The 17685-nt window shown below is 38.5% G+C and overlaps 1 protein-coding gene across 1 annotated transcript in view; it reads left to right on the top strand.

Moving 5' to 3' along the window:
* cacna1da (calcium channel, voltage-dependent, L type, alpha 1D subunit, a) overlaps window positions 1-17685 on the top strand; it is a 146118-nt gene that overhangs the window by 35326 nt on the left and 93107 nt on the right. Inside the window, exons 4-7 of the mRNA XM_051675488.1 lie at window positions 11792-11931; window positions 14180-14346; window positions 15095-15247; window positions 15571-15767. Of these exons, the coding sequence (XP_051531448.1) occupies window positions 11792-11931; window positions 14180-14346; window positions 15095-15247; window positions 15571-15767 (657 nt within the window). The remainder of the gene's footprint in view (window positions 1-11791; window positions 11932-14179; window positions 14347-15094; window positions 15248-15570; window positions 15768-17685) is intronic.

Here is a 17685-nt window from a genome sequence, read left to right as displayed (position 1 = left end):
AAAAAATAAAAAAATTTGAACATGTACATATTTATTTATTTTAATAAAAATAAATGATGACTAACCAACTTCTTACGAGTTCTTTGAGAGCAAGTATAAGTAAAAATAGTTACGATTTTTTAAATGTTTGTTGTAATGTATCATGCATCATAATTTAATCGCAATTAATCACTTTAGTTAAAAAATGTATACAAATTTGTATCGATTCCCAGCCCAATGGAAAACAGGATTTCTTTGCTCTTTAAAGTCTTGGAAAACCTGGAAATTTCAGGGAATTTTTCAATTGTGATTTTGAGGCCTTGAAAATTCATGCAAATTAACAAGATGTGTAAAATATTTAATCTGCTCTTTTTTTTTTTTTTTTTTAAAGTGCAATCTGTTTGAAGTAATTTTTAAAAGTCCTTAGTGCCTATAGAATGCAACAGTGCCCGCCCACTTTTTCAGTCGTCTTGGTTCCTGAAGAATTTTCCCCACACATTTTTCAAAAAGGATTTCATAAAATCTTTACCAAACTGTATAGCTCTTATGTGAATCACAATATTGAAAACTTTTATTTAAAGCAAAAAAAGTTTTTACATTTCTGACAAAAATACCAAGGTACAAAAATGTGTACTTAACGTTTTTAAAAAGGAAATGAACTGCAGTCCCGTGAAGCATTGTAAATGATGTAATCAAAAATTACAGAAATATATAAAACCATCGATTTAAAGTTAAAAAAATTTTTAAGTATCTATTTTTAAAGTTTTTTGCAAAATATTCAGACTGGATTGCATCATTCGCAGTGCATCATTGGAGTGGGTTTGTTTTCCTTGATGTTCTGATAGGTGGTGGATCTTTCTTGAGGATCATGGGTAGTGTAGTTCTTCAGCAGGATTTCAGTTATTAAACACAATTTTTTTTAAATTAAGTTGAAAAAACACGGACTATTGGCTTGGGCAGAATTGTATACCATCGATTAACAACCTCAGAGGTCATGGTAGGTCTGTCTTAAAGGTTCCTAAGTTATCATAAAAAATAAAAAAAATCGATTAAAAAATAGAGAGAAATTAATAGGAATTTTATTTCGGAACCAGACTGTTGCACTCTTCATCCTCTCAATCCACCCTGATAAACAACAATGATGCTGGTTCGCAGAGGTTAGCCAGTCATAACAGAGGTCATGTGTTCCAAAATATGGCAGAATGTAATCTGTAACTCTGACATTTATCTGAAATAAGCTGAAACTGTCTTCTTTTATGGTCAATTTCCCTTTTAGGTCAATTACTGTCATGGTGGAGCAAATTGTAAAGTTAATCTTGCTGAGCAAATTAAACTGTCGATAAATTAAGTTACTTTAGCTACCTGAATAGTAATCCATGTAGTTTAATTGTACAGACATTTGAAGATATCTCTATTGCCCCCTTTAGGACTTGAAATGGATGTAAATACTGTATACTTAAATCTTAAATTATGGTTTTGGTGCATTTAACCTTGACTGTTAGGTTACATGCACCAAAATCTGAATAATTGCGCTTCAGATGTGCTTGCTTCTCATCTGTGTCACTGCCTGTTGATATCTGTATACTGAAGTAGATCCATCAGGTATTTTTATACATATGAATACGATTTAAAGCCGTGCGAAGCTGGCAAAGTTTTAAAATCTTGCTTTAGCACAGCGGTTAAATGACAGGTAGAACTTTCACCCTAGAATTTCTTGGTTTTACCAGACTTGTGTTGGGGAATCAAAAAAATCTATCATATATCCACTATTGTGTACAGTATATACCATTATATGATGGGTGCTACATGCCTCTGAATGTATCCCTAGAATAGACCGATAAAAATTAGACAATGACAGAAATTCTACAACTCGGTCCGTCAGAGTGATAAAGATTTTTTTTCAAGCGCAACCTCCAAGTATGGCAAAGTATTTGTTTGAAGATCAGAGAACAGTATGACATTTCGGTAGAATCCTTCTCATTCGAAATGTGTAAAATCTTCATGAACAGTCAGTTTACATAGATTGTGCTAGTTGTAACGCCTTCTCCTGATTGGTCAACTTCACGTAGATCGCAGAATCGGCTCGTTCAATCACACACACATCACGAATTCAAGCTGACAGTGGCCAAATATTTTAGACTTGTTTAAAAATTATCAGGAGGTCGCAAGCTGCTTGTTAGGTAGCAATTGTTTGGTAGCTTGCACACCCAGGCTTAGTCAAGGAGAAAGAAATGCTACAAATATGTACTTTTAATACATTACATTTACAGCAAGTGCTATCATGAGGTTTTCTGTGTCATTTGACATCCTGAATATATCTAATTTCATTGTAGTGACCTCTCTCCAATGCTGTCACTTGTACTATCACTCCCTCTCTCCAGCAGCAATATCAGTGCTCCTGGGTTACTCTTTTACTGCAGTAACAAAAAACTAAATCTCTCTTGCACAAGGCTAAGTGCTGCATTCAGCCGTCTATAAATTGTTGGCAAAACGCGGCCCACAGCGTATAAAAGCTTCCCAAATGTCCTTACACTTAAACACACATGCACACATGCCAACTAACCTCTTTCATTGTGCAGCCTATGCACAGCTGTCACACACACATAAAGTGGAAAGCTTGAGTTAGTGTTTGTGTGTTTTTGTGTAAAAGGTGGTATTTGACAAGTTAAATGGCTGTCAAACACTGTCAGTGCACTGAAAACATAACACATTCTCCGCTGCCATGACTGAGCTGCATACATTTATGCTTTAAATATGAATGAAAACAAGCTTGCCATTTAAGTTACACCATACTGGTATTTGCAAATACATATTGCTTAGATACAAAGAAATTGAAATAGTGGGGAAATCAATATGGGGATGTGTTAAGTTTTCAGGTATTTAGATATAAAGCAGTGGTTCTCAACCTTTTTTGACTCCAAGGCCCCCCACTGTCCAAGACAATATTTGAAGGCCCCTTCACCCGAAACTAGATGTGTAAAATAATTAATCATGGATCATTTTTAATTCTAGAAGTTTCAGAAAGAGTCAGAAATTTGTAGGCATACATCTTAAAGTGTTTTTTAGCATTTTAATTAAGTTGAATTATTTTAATTATTTTAATATTTCTTATTTTAAATACATTTTAAGTCAACTTGAGGCCCCTTTGGAAGTGTGCTGAGGCCCCCTAGTGGGTCCCGTCCCCCTAGTTGAGAACCACTGATATAAAGGGTTGATCTCAAAAATGGACAATGTCCATTTTTATATATCTCAATGTTGGTATTTATGCTTGTTTATGTGTGTGTTTGCCAATGTACTGTATGTACTCTATGCGTTTCTTTAATTTCTGGCACTTGTTGCACTGTAAACTTATAGAGAAATATAACTTAGAAAAGAAACTTATTTTTTCTCACTAGTTTTAGTTCATTTGGCTACTAATAATGTCCAACAGTGTATTTACAGGCATATAAGACATTTATGTAATTTTTGTCAATTTGTTTCTGAAAGTGAGGAAAATTCCTAACACAATATCATTTCCAGCACATCTTAAATTCTGTATTGTTTAACAGAATTCCGTTGTGGAATGACTGTGATGGAAATGACATTTTAATTTTTTTTAAAATAAATGACCAACTCCTTTGTCTTGCTAAGGCTAATTTCATAGCATTTTTGTGTCCTATATACACACTTTTTTACACTATTTTCACAGCTTGATTGGAAATGACGGCCAATAAAAATATTCTGCTCACAAGTGATATTTACCTTGATTTTTCTTTGTTTTTTTCCAACATAACTGTTATATTTAAAGGTGCACTCAGTAACTTTTTGTTTGTGTCATCTTGGACTTACAGTGACACCGAGTGGTGTCGAAACAGCATCATTCAAAATCAATAGTTTTCAGTTACAGTTGCCATTGTAGAAATTCACTATTCACAAACAGCCATGATTAATTTAATCCAAGAGTGAAAGTGTCCAATAACAAGACGGTCACTGAGATTATGTGAGTAGTATTCAGCTGGTCATGTGATTCTAAAATGGCAGTCCTCATCTCATGTGTGTGGTCATGATTTTATACATTTGTTTCAAAATTACACTTCATTTCTTTCGTGGTAAATTATTACAATTTTTTATGGGGAGTGCACCTTTAACATTATTTAAGCATGCTCTTCACTGACAATTATGTCGACTTGGATAACAGGTACACTAACTTTTGAAAAACATTATTAGGGGCAAAATTGTTTAGTGTGGTAGAAATGCCATCACAACAGTCATACATTTTTTTTTTAAATTATAGAATAATTTTCACAGAATAAATATTGATATGGTTTATGTGTATTTCACTCTTTGTTTATATTATCATAGTTTAAAACGTGTTATAATTTATATTTTTATACTGGATTTTCATAATTTAATATTGAAAGCCTGGTTCTGGGAGGCTTAAACAATTAAATCTCTTCATAAAATGCATTTGAAAAGTAACAAATTCAAATGATGAAGGCCTGATAAAAAGTTTCAGATTCAGTTTTAATTAGACCATCATATAACAAAAAGTTTGTTGGGATATGAACCCTGGGATATGAAATTGCCCAAAATTGCTTGAAGTTGAAGAAGTTGGCCAGGCCATTTTGGGATTATCTGTAAATTGACCCTTTTTACAGGGTTTGATTAAAGTTTTCTGAAATCATTTGGCAGAGTAAATAAAATAAAACTGTAAAAAAATATATATATATATTTTTGGAAACATCCCCTGGATTATTGAAAACATTTAAATTACAGGGGGAAAAAAGTTGAAAAGAGGTACCAGTACAAATTTTTTATGATGCATATTTCTTCAATTATGAAGGTGAATGTGACTATTTTCCTGTTTTAATTGTTAGCTAGCCAGCTACTTTGCTGAATGAATGAATCAGCATAATTTTATTTTAATTTATTTGTGTGAGGAATGCAATGGGCTATGCTAAATGTGAAATCAAATATTTTAGTACTGTTTAGTACTGCAGAAGTATTAACTGCATCACTGGCATAACTACAGGAAGGGCAAGGTGCCTTGGTGCCTGGGATGAGAGGGTGCCAAAAGGGAACCACAATCTAGCTGCCACAGATGTTTGTCAACTAGAAACATTGTTTTGGAATTAGATTTTACTACTCTTTGATTTGGAATTTAATAGGATAAGCTGGTTCCAGGGCCAGTGCAACAATATGTTGCAGATATTATGTGGTCTGTATGTTTCAGTCACTGCTTGTGTGAGTGATCTTTATTAGTAAACCATCTGTTTTAAACATGTTTATTCCATATCATTAGTCATTTTCATTTGAAGAATTATTTTGCTCTCAGATGACTGAGAGATTTTGTTTCCCAGACTAAATTGTCCTCTCTTACTGTGTACAAAGTAAGGATGTGCATGGTAACCATTTGCACTATTCAGCTAACCACAAGATTTCACGAAAGTTTATTCAGTTACTCGTTGGGTGTCGGGAAAAAACGTTTATTGCAGTGGATATGTGTCATGTGAGGTGTGAGCCTAAATAACACAACTCATAAAGATCTTCAAATGATAAAATCAATCACATTAATTTCAAACAAAAATAATCAGTGCCTGCAACATCTAATTTAAGTGCCAAACTTAATATGTGCTTTGCCTAGTCAGGTTCACTTTTCCGTGAGGCAACGAACGCTACTATTGTCATGTGCATGGAGTTTCACTGCTGCAGTTTATTAGCCTCTTCGGGATGGTGCTTTGATTTTTAAATGGTTTGGCATTTAACTAATGGAATTATTGTCTGAACACCATGATAAAAGGGAAAAAAAACATTGGCTTTCCATATATCAAGTTCTGAAACTTTGCCGGATGAGAAACAATCTGGAATCATGTATAACAGTGTACCAGTAACAAAGTTCTATTTGCAACCTGAACTTCTTCAGGGGTGTGTTTCCTTAAAGCATCATTAGCCAACTATGGCCCCAAGGTCCATTGTTACCAACAGAATTCAACGATTTGTTTTTTCCCGAAACCGTAGTTCCAACCAGGGGCGGTGCTAGAGGTGGGCTTACCGGGCTTAAGCCCCGAATGTTTTAGGAAAAGCCCAGAATGTTTTTATTACCTTGTACTTAGCACTAAGTTTTCATGCGTGCAGTAAAATAAAATCCTTTAGAACTGCTATTCTGCTTGTTGTGCATCAAACAATGTCTCCTGTTATGTTCATTCACTCCTGACAAGAGCCGCAAACTGGAACATTGATAAGTTATATATGATCCAGCAAATTATCTTTTGGATGTAATTACCTCCATTGCTTTAGACGGTTTGTAGGTGTGCACTTGTCTTGGTAAGGAGATTTATTAGAAAGTTGAACTGGACATTCAAAATTCTTTAAGAAAAAAGAAGTAAAACAACCTCAGCCAGCATTAGAACTTGGTACAGGCATTGGCACAGCCATTGAACAGGAAAATAAAAAATGGCAGTCCATGTCAAAAAGGTTGCCGACCCCTGGCATAGCCTATAACGGGATTTCACTTGATCTGATCTGGATGCATAATGTTGTTTGTGCAAGACTTTTCTCAGTGTTTAATTATAATCCCTTACAAAAAAATCAAAAGTTCAGACAAACTTGCCACAAATTTGATGCAAACTAGCCGCAAATTGAATGCTCAAGATGGCACCGAGTATGGCTGCTGCGTTGCGAGCTCCGACCCAATATTACAGTTTTTTGTTTGTTTTGTCTACAATTCTTATATTTTTGTCTTGGATGTTGTCTGCCTTATTGTCTATGATAGACAAACACTTTTGGACATTGGTTCTGCAATAGCACACCGAAAACCAGACTTTAATTACCTCAATGCCGACCCGCTGTTTTCAAACACGACAGCGGAGCCCTTTGTCTGGGCAGCCCAGCCGTGGAATCGTAGCCGGAAAAGGGGAAGGAGAGCCGCCGTTCTCGTCAGACTAAGACGTTGCACAAATCAACCCCCCCTACCCAGCATTCTACTGGCAAATGTTCAGTCTCTGGACACTAAGCTCTGCGAGCTGAGAGCACGGATCTCTTTCCAACGAGAGACGAGGGACTGCTGCATTATCTGCCTTACAGAAACTTGGATGTCTGTGGAGATTCCAAACTCAGCCATCGAACCCGTGGGGTTCTCAGTGCACCGAGCGGACAGAGTGAAAGACCTCTCAGGTAAAAGCTGAGGAGGTGGTGTATGTTTTATGATCAACAAATCCTGGTGTGATCAGAGGAACGTACATTCTATCAAGTCTTTCTGTTCTCCTGGTCTGGAATTTCTCATGCTTCTGTGTCGACCATTCTGGCTACCGAGGGAATTCACGGCGGTCATTATCACAGCTGTGTACATCCCACCACAAGCCGACACAGACCGGGCACTCAAGGAACTGTAAGGAAGTATAAGTGAGCAGGAAACCACACACCCTAAGGCTGCGTTCATTGTGACTGGGGACTTTAACAAAGCCAACTTCAAGTCAGTAGCACCGAAATACTACCAACACATCAGTTTCAGCACACGAGGGGAATGGGTTTTGGACCATTGCTACTCTCCTTTCTGGGATGGCTACAAATCCCACCCACCATTTGGCAAATTGGACCACTCTTCCATTCTGCTTCTGCCCACTCACAGGCAGAAACTGAAACAGGAAGCACCTGCCCTCAGAACGATCTAGTGCTGGTCGGACAAATCAGATTCTATGCTACAAAACTGTTTTGATCATGCGGACTGGGAGATGTTCTGGTCCGCCTCTGATGACGACATCAAGGTCTACGCTGATACCGTAACATGTTTCATCAGGAAGTGCATAGAAGACATGGTGCCGACCAAAACAATATGGATCTACCCCAACCAGAAACCATGGATTAATAGCGATGTTCGTGCGGCACTTAATGTGCGGACCTCCGCTTTTAATTCCGGGAATGCGGAGGAGCATAAACAAACCAGTTATGCCCTCCGCAAAACTATCAGAGCAGCCAAACGCCAGTACAGGGACAAGATTGAAGGACAGTTCAACACCACCAAGCATGTGGCAGGGAATTAATATCATCACGGACTTCAGAGGGAATAAAAACTCTTCCAGATGAGCTTAATACATTTTATTCTCGTTTCGAGGGAAATAACACCGCCCTCGCGGAGTGAGCTCTCATGGCCGAAGCTACAGAGGTTAGTTCATTCTCCATCTCTGTAGCGGATGTAACCCGATCCTTCCAACGGATGAATATCCGTAAAGCCGCGGGTCTAGACGGCATTCCGGGCCACGTCATCAGAGCATGCGCGAACCAACTGGCTGGTGTTTTTATGGACATTTTCAACCTTTCCCTCTCCTCGTCTGTGGTCCCCACGCGCTTTAAAATGTCCACCATTGTGCCTGTACCAAAGCAATCCAAAATCACTTGCTTAAATGACTGCCGTCCTGTTGCTCTGACCCCCATCATCAGAAATGCTTTGAGAGACTAATCAGAGATTACATCTGCTCTCTGCTGCCTGCCTTTCTGGACTCACTGCAGTTTGCATACTTCAACAACCGCTTCACTGATGATGCCATTGCATCTACACTACACACTGCTCTCTCTCACCTGGAAAAAAGGAACACATATGTGAGAATGCTGTTTGTAGACTACAGCTCAGCATTCAACACCATAGTGCCTTCCAAGCTTGATGTGAAACTCCGGGCTCTGGGCTTAAACAGCTCGCTGTGCAGCTGGATCCTGGACTTCCTGTCAGGTAGACGTCAGGTGGTTAGAATGGGCAGCAACATCTCCTCATCACTGACCCTCAACACTGGAGCCCTTCAGGGCTGTGTTCACAGCTCACTCCTGTATTCCCTGTACACACATGTCTGTGTGGCAACACACAGTTCCAATGCCATCATTAAGTTTGCTGATGATACGACGGTGGTAGGTCTGATCACTGACAATGATGAAACAGCCTACAGAGAGGAGGTGCACACTCTGACACGCTGGTGTCAGGAGCTAACCTCTCCCTCAACATCAGTAAGACCAAGGAGCTTGTGATGGACTTCAGGAGAAAAGACAGAGAACACAGCCCCATCACCATCAATGGAGCACCGGTGGAGAGAGTCAGCAGCTTCAAGTTCCTCGTGTCCACATCACTGAGGAACTCGCATGGTTCGTCCACACTGAGGCCATTGTGAAGAAGGCTCACCAGCGCCTCTTCTTCCTGAGACGGCTGAGGAAGTTTGGAATGAACCGCCACATCCTCACATGGTTCTACACCAGCACTGTAGAGAGCATCCTGACTGGCTGCATCACCGCCTGGTATGGCAACAGCACCGCCCTCAACCGCAAAGCCCTGAAAAGGTGGTGCGAACTGCCAGACATATCATCGGAGGTGAGCTTCCCTCCCTCCAGGACATCTATACCAGGCGGTGTGTGAAAAAAGCATCAAAGAATCATCAAAGACTCCAGCCACCCGAGCCACGGGCTGCTCTCGCTGGTACCATCAGGCAGTATCACAGCATCAGGACCCGCACCAGCTGACTCCATGACAGCTTCTTCCCCCAAGCAATCAGGCTTTTGAACTCTTGATCTCTCACGATCAATATACATCAGCACTGCACTTTATTAATCTCACACTGGACTGTCATAAATTATATTCTCTCTAAACAACACACTGGCAACTGACTATCAACCGACAGTCTGAATGTCAATACAGCACAATACAATCTATTGTATATTTTATATACTGTTGTGCTCAAACGTTTGCATACCCTGGCAGAAATTGTGAAATTTTGGCATTGATTTTGAAAATATGACTGATCATGCAAAAAAAAAAAAAAGTATTTTATTTAAGGATAGTGATCAAATGAAGCCATTTATTATCACATAGTTGTTTGGCTCCTTTTTAAATCATAGTGGTAACAGAAATCACCCAAATGGCCCTGATCAAAAGTTTACATACTCTTGAATGTTTGGCCATGTTACAGACACACAAGGTGACACGCACAGTTTTAAATGGCAATTAAAGGTTAATTTCCCACACCTGTGGCTTTTTAAAATGCAGTTAGTGTCTGTGTATAAATAATCAGTGAGTTTGTTAGCTCTCATGTGGATGCACTGAGCAGGCTAGATACTGAGCCATGGGGAGCAGAAAAGAACTGTCAAAAGACCTGCGTAACAGGTAATGGAACTTTATAAATAAGGAAAAGGATATAAAAAGATATCTAAAACCTTGAAAATGCCAGTCAGTACTGTTCAATCACTTACTAAGAAGTGGAAAATTTGGGATCTCTTGATACCAAGCCAAGGTCAGGTAGACCAAGAAAGATTTCAGCCACAACTGCCAGAAGAATTGTTCAGGATACAAAGAAAAACCCACAGGTACCTTCAGGAGAAATACAGGCTGCTCTGGAAAAAGACGGTGTGGTTGTTTCAAGGAGCCACTCTTGCATGTCTTGGCTGTGTGCTTGGGGTCATTGTCCTGTTGGAAGGTGAACCTTCGGCCCAGTCTGTGGTCATGAGCGCTCTGGACCAGGTTTTCATTAAGGATATCTCTGTATTTTGCTGCATTCAGCTTTCCTTCATCTCTGACCAGTCCCTCAGTCCCTGCCACTGAAAAACACTCCCACAGCATGATGCTACCACCACCATGCTTCACCGTTGGTATGGTATTGCATAGGTGATGAGCGGTGCCTGGTTTCCTCCAGACATGACACTTAGAATTGAGGCCAAACCTTCCTTTCATCAGACCAGATAATCTTGTTTCTCACAGTTTGAGAGTCCTTTAGGTGTTTTTTTGCAAATTCCAAGCAGGCCTTCTTGTGTCTTGCACTGAGGAGAGGCCTCCATCTGGCCACTCTGCCATAAAGCCCAGATCGGTGGAGTGTTGCAGTGATGATTTTCCTTCTGCAAGTTTCTCCTATCTCCACACACGATCTTTGGAGCTCAACCAGAGTGACCATCGGGTTCTTGGTCACCTCTCTTACCAAGGCCCTTCTCCCCCGATTGCTCAGTTTGGCCGGGCGGCTAGCTCTAGGAAGAGTCCTGGTTGTTCCAAACTTCTTCATTTAAAAAATATGGAGGCCACTGTACTCTTGGGAACCTTCAGTGCAGCCAAAACATTTTTTGTAGCCTTTCCATTTAAGAATTATGGAGGCCACTGTGCTCTTGGGAACCTTCAGTGCAGCCGAATTTTTTATTTTTTTTGTAGCCTTCCCCAGATCTGTGCCTTGACGCAATCCTGTCTCTGAGCTCTGCAGGCAGTTCCTTTGACCTCATGGCTAGGTTTTTGCTCTGATATGCATTTTCAGCTGTGAGACCTTATATAGACGGGTGTGTGCCTTTCCAAATCATGTCCAATCAATTGAATTTGCCACTGGTGGACTCCAGTCAAAGTGTAGAAACATCTCAAAGATGATCCAGAGAAATGGGATGCACCTGAGCTAAATTTCAATGTCATAGCAAATGGTCTGAATACTTATGTCAGTGTGATATTTCATTTTTTTATTTTTAATAAATTTGCAAAGTTATCAAAAATCTGTTTTTTTCTTTGTCATTATGGGGTATGGAGTGTAGTTTGATGGGAAAAAAATAAATAATTTAACATTTTAGCATAAGGCTGTAATATAACAAAATGTGAAAAAATGAAGGGGTCTGAAAACTTTCTGAATGCACTGTACATTTAGCTTCAAGTTAATATATCTTATTTTAAGGATTTTAAGATAGTTTTACTTTTAAACAAGATAATAAAACTGAGTCATAAAAATATTTTTTGCAGTGTGGGGTAATCTTCGTAATTTCTAATGTTGCTTTTAAACCATTGTGTGCTTTCCACCATCATTTATCTTATATATTATTTTCTTTCTCTCTCACACAGGAAACAGTTGAATATGCCTTCCTTATCATTTTCACGATCGAAACCTTCCTGAAGATTATAGCGTATGGCTTGGTGATGCACCAGAATGCATATGTCCGAAATGGATGGAACATGCTGGATTTCGTCATTGTCGTCATTGGGTATGTTTCATCCGCCAGCATTCCAAAGCTTAGCTGCAGTTTGCATTGTTTGTAGACACTTCTTACAGCTAAGTAGTAACATTTGAGTTCAGAGATGAGGATAGACTTTCGTCAGAATCAGTGGCATAATTGCTTTGATGCAAGTGAAAATTGGCTTTGAGTGATGGATGTACAACTGGTAAACTAAGAAAGTGACAATCAAGAAATTTAACAATAAGGGACGAATGAATTATTAGACAAGAATTAAATGACTAGCACTTTAGCAATAAGGATAAAGATGAAAAATATAATTCAGTTTGTCATTAAATCATTCTTTTTTCTTCTGCTTCCTCTTTCTCATTCTCATTCTGTTTCTCTTTCTCTTCCTCTTTCAGTTTCTCTTCCTTTTCCACTTCCTCTTCATATTTCTTGTTCTCATTCCATTTTCTTGTTCCCTTCCTGTTTCTCTTTCTTTCTGTTCCTCTTTTTACTTCTCTTTATCTTCCTGTTTATCTTCCACTTCATCTTTCTCTTCCTGTTTCTTGTTCTCTTCTGGTTTTTACTTCCTCTTTCTATTTGCTCCTCTTTTTATTTCTCTTCACTTTCCTATTTCTCTTCCTCTACCACTTCCTCTTTCTCTTCCTTTTGTCTCTATTTCTCTTTATTTTCCTATTTGTTTTTACTGTTCAACTTCATCTTCCTATTTCTCATTCTTTTTCTTTCTCTTCCTTTTTTAATTGTCTTCAAAGGGCCATTTCTTGGTCTTAGATTAGAGTTAATTTTAAGATTAATTTATTTGCTGAATTGTATGATTCTGCTCTGCTGCCCCTATCTTCTTATTCCACTTTTTACATTTTCATGTCCTATTTCGTCGTTTTCGTTTCTATTCTTCTCACTGCTAATCATGTCGTTAGCCTACTGTTTGAGTCTTCACTCTAGATCATCTCACACTGTGTATACTCTTTATTCCTCTGTATTTCTCTCTCTCTGTCTCCTTCTCTCTCTCTCTCACTCTCTCTCTCATACACACAGTCCACTGGGTAGCTAGGTCACATTTCGATCAGTTCGCCTCATGCAAAAAGGCTCTCTCTCTCTCTCTCTCTCTCTCTCTCTCTCTCTCTCTCTCTCTCTCTCTCGCACTCTCTCTCTCGCTCTCTATGTCTCTTCATCTACCGTCGCTCTGTTCATGAAGCTGTCATTCTTGATCATTGGTGCCCACACAGTAACCCCTCTGTGGTTAAAGATTAGCCAGGAATACTTACAGATAGATTGTCGGTTATTGAAGGTTTTATTATACAGGTTTTGTGATTATGAAAACACATTCGTAGTCAGCATATCTGATACTTCGATTACAAATCATAGTAATCATTTAAAATTATAATTATAGTAAAACTTAATACAGTAAAATAATTAAACATAATAGTAATCATTAACCAAACAAAAAATAATAAAACAATAAAATAATTATTAACTAATAAAATAAATAATTATATGTGTTAATATTATATGTTCATAAAAAGATACATTAAAGTTTTCATTTTTAAATAATAATTAAAAATAAATATATTAAAATATTCTTTTGTATATTATTTATTATTTGGTGTCATCACATTTACATGCTTTATTTCCTGTGTTCTGCAAATGCACATACAGCAGATGATCCCTCGGATTTTGTTCAGATAAATTGAGTTCTTGTTTATGTTCTGGCACATTCATTGAAGGTCGAGACACCTGCATTCTGTTCTATTTGTTGTGCTGCATCTAGTTTGAGCTGTGTCTAGCTAACACAAGAATGCATTTGGTCTAAACGGCCCCTTGTGTAATACCTGCACAATTTGTGCTGCAGAAATAAATGTTCCCTAAGATCATGGCAGTTGTTAAGGAAAGGTATACCATCACTTTGTAATCAGACTGAAGATTTTCGATCTAGGTACCAGAATACCATAGACTTTTGAACTGGAGCTGTAGGCAACTATAAAGAACCCACCCAGAACACCCTAACAACGCCCTTGCAACATTCTAGTAACCATTGGGAACTCTATTAGAAACCACTTTGCAATGTCCTAGCCACCACTCTGAACACCTTAGCAACCGCAAAGCAAAGCCCCGATAACCACCCACGGTACCCTTGTATTGTGTCAGTGACTTATGCATAGGCAAGCACCACTTACATTTACTTAATAAAATGTAAAAGTATAGTTATTTTTCATGTTGGTCACTGTCTATTGTTGTTCTTCAGAGTGTTTACCATTCATTTGTTGCTTTCCAGGTTGTTTAGTGTTGTCTTGGAAGTTTTGACCAAAGATGGAGAGAAGGATGCTGCTAAAGCCCACCCGCCTGTGCACGGCCATGGAGGAAAACCTGGAGGTTTTGATGTCAAAGCCCTCAGAGCCTTTCGAGTGCTGCGACCGCTTCGTCTGGTCTCAGGAGTGCCCAGTGAGTAAAAGCACACATCTTGGCTTCATAATTAGGTGTTACAAATGTTAAAGTTACTAGCGGTTGCTCCTATTTAAAACCAGAGATCTCCTAATATTGTGAGAAGCACAAGAGCACAACGGTTTTCCCATTTATTTTCTCTATAGAGAAATTTATTTTGAACAATAACATATTCAAGAGGAAACCTTTCAAGACAGACCTACCATGAGGTTTTTAAGCCATGATGTATGCTTACGTAGAGCTACAGTACTTGTTTGATTTCAGATTCATTAAGAAATTTTATTAATAGCCGAATTGCAGGTGAAAACTACACAACCCATAATTCTGAAGAGAGATCCACCAATCGGAGTTCATGTTGCTGTTACAAGTAGTTGGAAGCCAGATCATTGCTAAACAAAAACCCCTCACCTTCCACTCCAATTCAGCATTGCAAATTATGTAATACAAAAATATTGACAGTGTCCCCTACTGAATCCCCAGAGCACCGGACCCCCACACAGGGGAGGATGTGGGGTGAGAGATGCCGCAGAATGTAGCCATATGGCAGGAAAAGAGCAGTATTCCTTACTGCAGCCCCTTAGGAGTGTTCTCCCGGAACAAGCTGTCAAACTTAATGCCCTGAAGACATAAGTGTGTGTCTGTCTCTGTGTGTTTGGCATTGGAAATAGATGCAAAAGTTTGGACTTAAGTGCACTCAAAACACTGTGGACAAGTGTACATTTGCGCTTGAATACTTGTGTATCTGCAGGTTTACAAGTGGTGCTGAACTCCATCATTAAAGCCATGGTTCCTCTCCTTCACATCGCTCTACTGGTTCTGTTTGTCATTATAATCTATGCCATCATCGGACTTGAGCTTTTCATCGGAAAAATGCATGCTACCTGTTACTTTAAAGGGACAGGTATGTGACTTTTGTGCTTGGATTGAATATACAACTAATATTGTTAAATATTAAATATATATTGGTTTATTTGTCAACCTGTAAATCATTTTATATAAATCTACTGGTGCTTTTCTCCAGTTTTAGAAGCCCCATCTTGACAGAATATCATAATTTTGACTCTTAACTTTGCATCAGTGTTTACACTGTCATAGAAAACCTGGAAATATCTATTATATATCTATAATAATAATACGTTTTTCTAGTTATGCTCAGCTCTGCAATATTTCAAGAGTGTACTGTTGTAATTTATTCATATTGTATCTCTGCTCCTGTCTCTGCAGAATTAATAGCAGAGGACGAACCAGCTCCGTGCGCTGTTAACGGTCATGGCCGCACATGCCCCATTAACGGTACAGTATGCAAGGAGGGCTGGCATGGACCCAATGGAGGCATCACAAACTTCGACAACTTCATGTTTGCCATGCTAACTGTGTTTCAGTGCATTACGATGGAGGGCTGGACAGATGTACTTTACTGGGTGAGTATTAACATGCTAATTAGCATGCTAAACACTTTGGTATACAGTTAACTATTAGCTCAGTTTAGTCTCATAGTGTTAACATGTTATCACTCTAGCAACAAATATCCATGGACCACCAAAACATCTTTCTGTTGGAACGTGTCAGAAGATCATGTAAAGTGTTAGTTTTCTTTGGATGTTATAATGTGTTTGGAGGATTACCACTGTTATAATGTGGACTACGGAAGTTGCTAGGATGGTAGAACAATAAAGTAGCTAGATATTAGCTAGAACAATATGGTATTTTTATACTCAGCTTGATCAAGTATAATAACACAGCATGCATAATGAAACATGCACATTAGTAGTTAGCAAGCTAACATACATAAACACAATAAGAGTCATCTATGGTAACAGGCAAAACATTTATTTTGATTCATCCATCCTTTTCTTAAAAAAAGCAAAAATTGAGGTTACAGTGAGGCACTTACAACAGAAGTGAATGTGACCAATTTTTAGAGGGTTTAAAAGCTTATAGTTTTATAAAAGCACTTACATTAATTCTTCTGTTAAAACTCATTAATTATTTAAATTGTAATTTTTACAGTCATTTTAGGGTTTTAGGATTGTTGACATTACATTGTCATGGCAATGTAGTTGTAAAATTGACTATAACTTTACACAGGAAAGGTTAGTAAGCGATTTTGTCACACTAAAATCATTTTTACACACATATTGTTTATGTCTTTTGGCTATACTTTTGAAAAAGTATTTTAACATAAGAAAGTTGGACCCCATTCACTTTCATGGTAAGTGCATCAATGTATTCCCAGATTTATTTTTTTTTAATAGAAAATGAGGGTCAAGAGTAACAGGCGCCAGCTGGTACGTGATAGCTGTGCGGTATGTGTAAACATCACTCCCCTGGCCTCAAGAGGCGCAATAGCGACTGATGCTAGGGGCTGTAGCCTTTAGCCTCCTTGTTAGCACGCCCACCTCCCATGCCAGCTGACACAGTATCCCGCTTGGAGTGGGTCGAGCAGGACCAGTTACAGTACTCCGCCCACTAAACCTCACTCCCATCTGGGCACCAGTGTCACCGGTCCTTCTCGACCCACACCATTCAGGATTCGTGCTAGCAAGGAGGCTAGAAAAGCCATGGCCTCTAGCCTCTGTTGCTAGTATGTCTCTTAAGGCCAGGAGAGTGAGCTTAACACACTGCACAGCTATTTCTTATCAGCTGGCTACCGTTACACAAGTCAAAAATATTTTTTGGGGTAATCAGTTTTATGCTACAAAAACTGTCGATTGAGCTTAACTCAGAATATTCCTTTAATTGATAATTATATGTTTGCGCAAAGGAATCATGTTTTTGTTTATGCAGATGTTGTACTCAACAGTCATTTCTGCTTTGAGGAGACTGTGAGATGCTCAAACTAGCAGCCCACACTCTGAAGCAGGAATTCAAGGGTCTGTGACTGACCATTGCGCTCTGCTGAGAAACACCCACCTCTCACATTATCCTCTGGAATAAATTTCCTACAGTTCTCCATACCACACATTTACAGCAACATATGATTCAGTTAGTTAAGCCTAAAAGCCTTGAATAATTTGACTTCAAAGCAACTGGACTGGTTTTTCCAGTGGTATAAACCTAACCTAACCATTGCTTGAGTGAAGTTTCCTTGTGAGACTATGTGAGTTTAAAGCAAATTAATGTTTTGACAAAAATTTTATTAGACTTTCTGCAGTGACCTGAATGAATAAACTACTTTATAGATGTTTTATTGTTCAAAACAAGTGTGTGAAATTGTTTGCTTGTTTGAAGTTTGTCATTCAGTAACCTAAGTAATAGTGTGTATTTACTTGTATTTAACTTAAAATCTTTTACATTTGTTTTGATATAATGTATAAAAGATACTCATGGTGTGTTAGT

Source organism: Myxocyprinus asiaticus, chromosome 37 (assembly GCF_019703515.2).
Source record: "Myxocyprinus asiaticus isolate MX2 ecotype Aquarium Trade chromosome 37, UBuf_Myxa_2, whole genome shotgun sequence".
Lineage (NCBI taxonomy): Eukaryota > Metazoa > Chordata > Actinopteri > Cypriniformes > Catostomidae > Myxocyprinus > Myxocyprinus asiaticus.
This window is presented reverse-complemented; position numbering and strand designations above follow the sequence as displayed.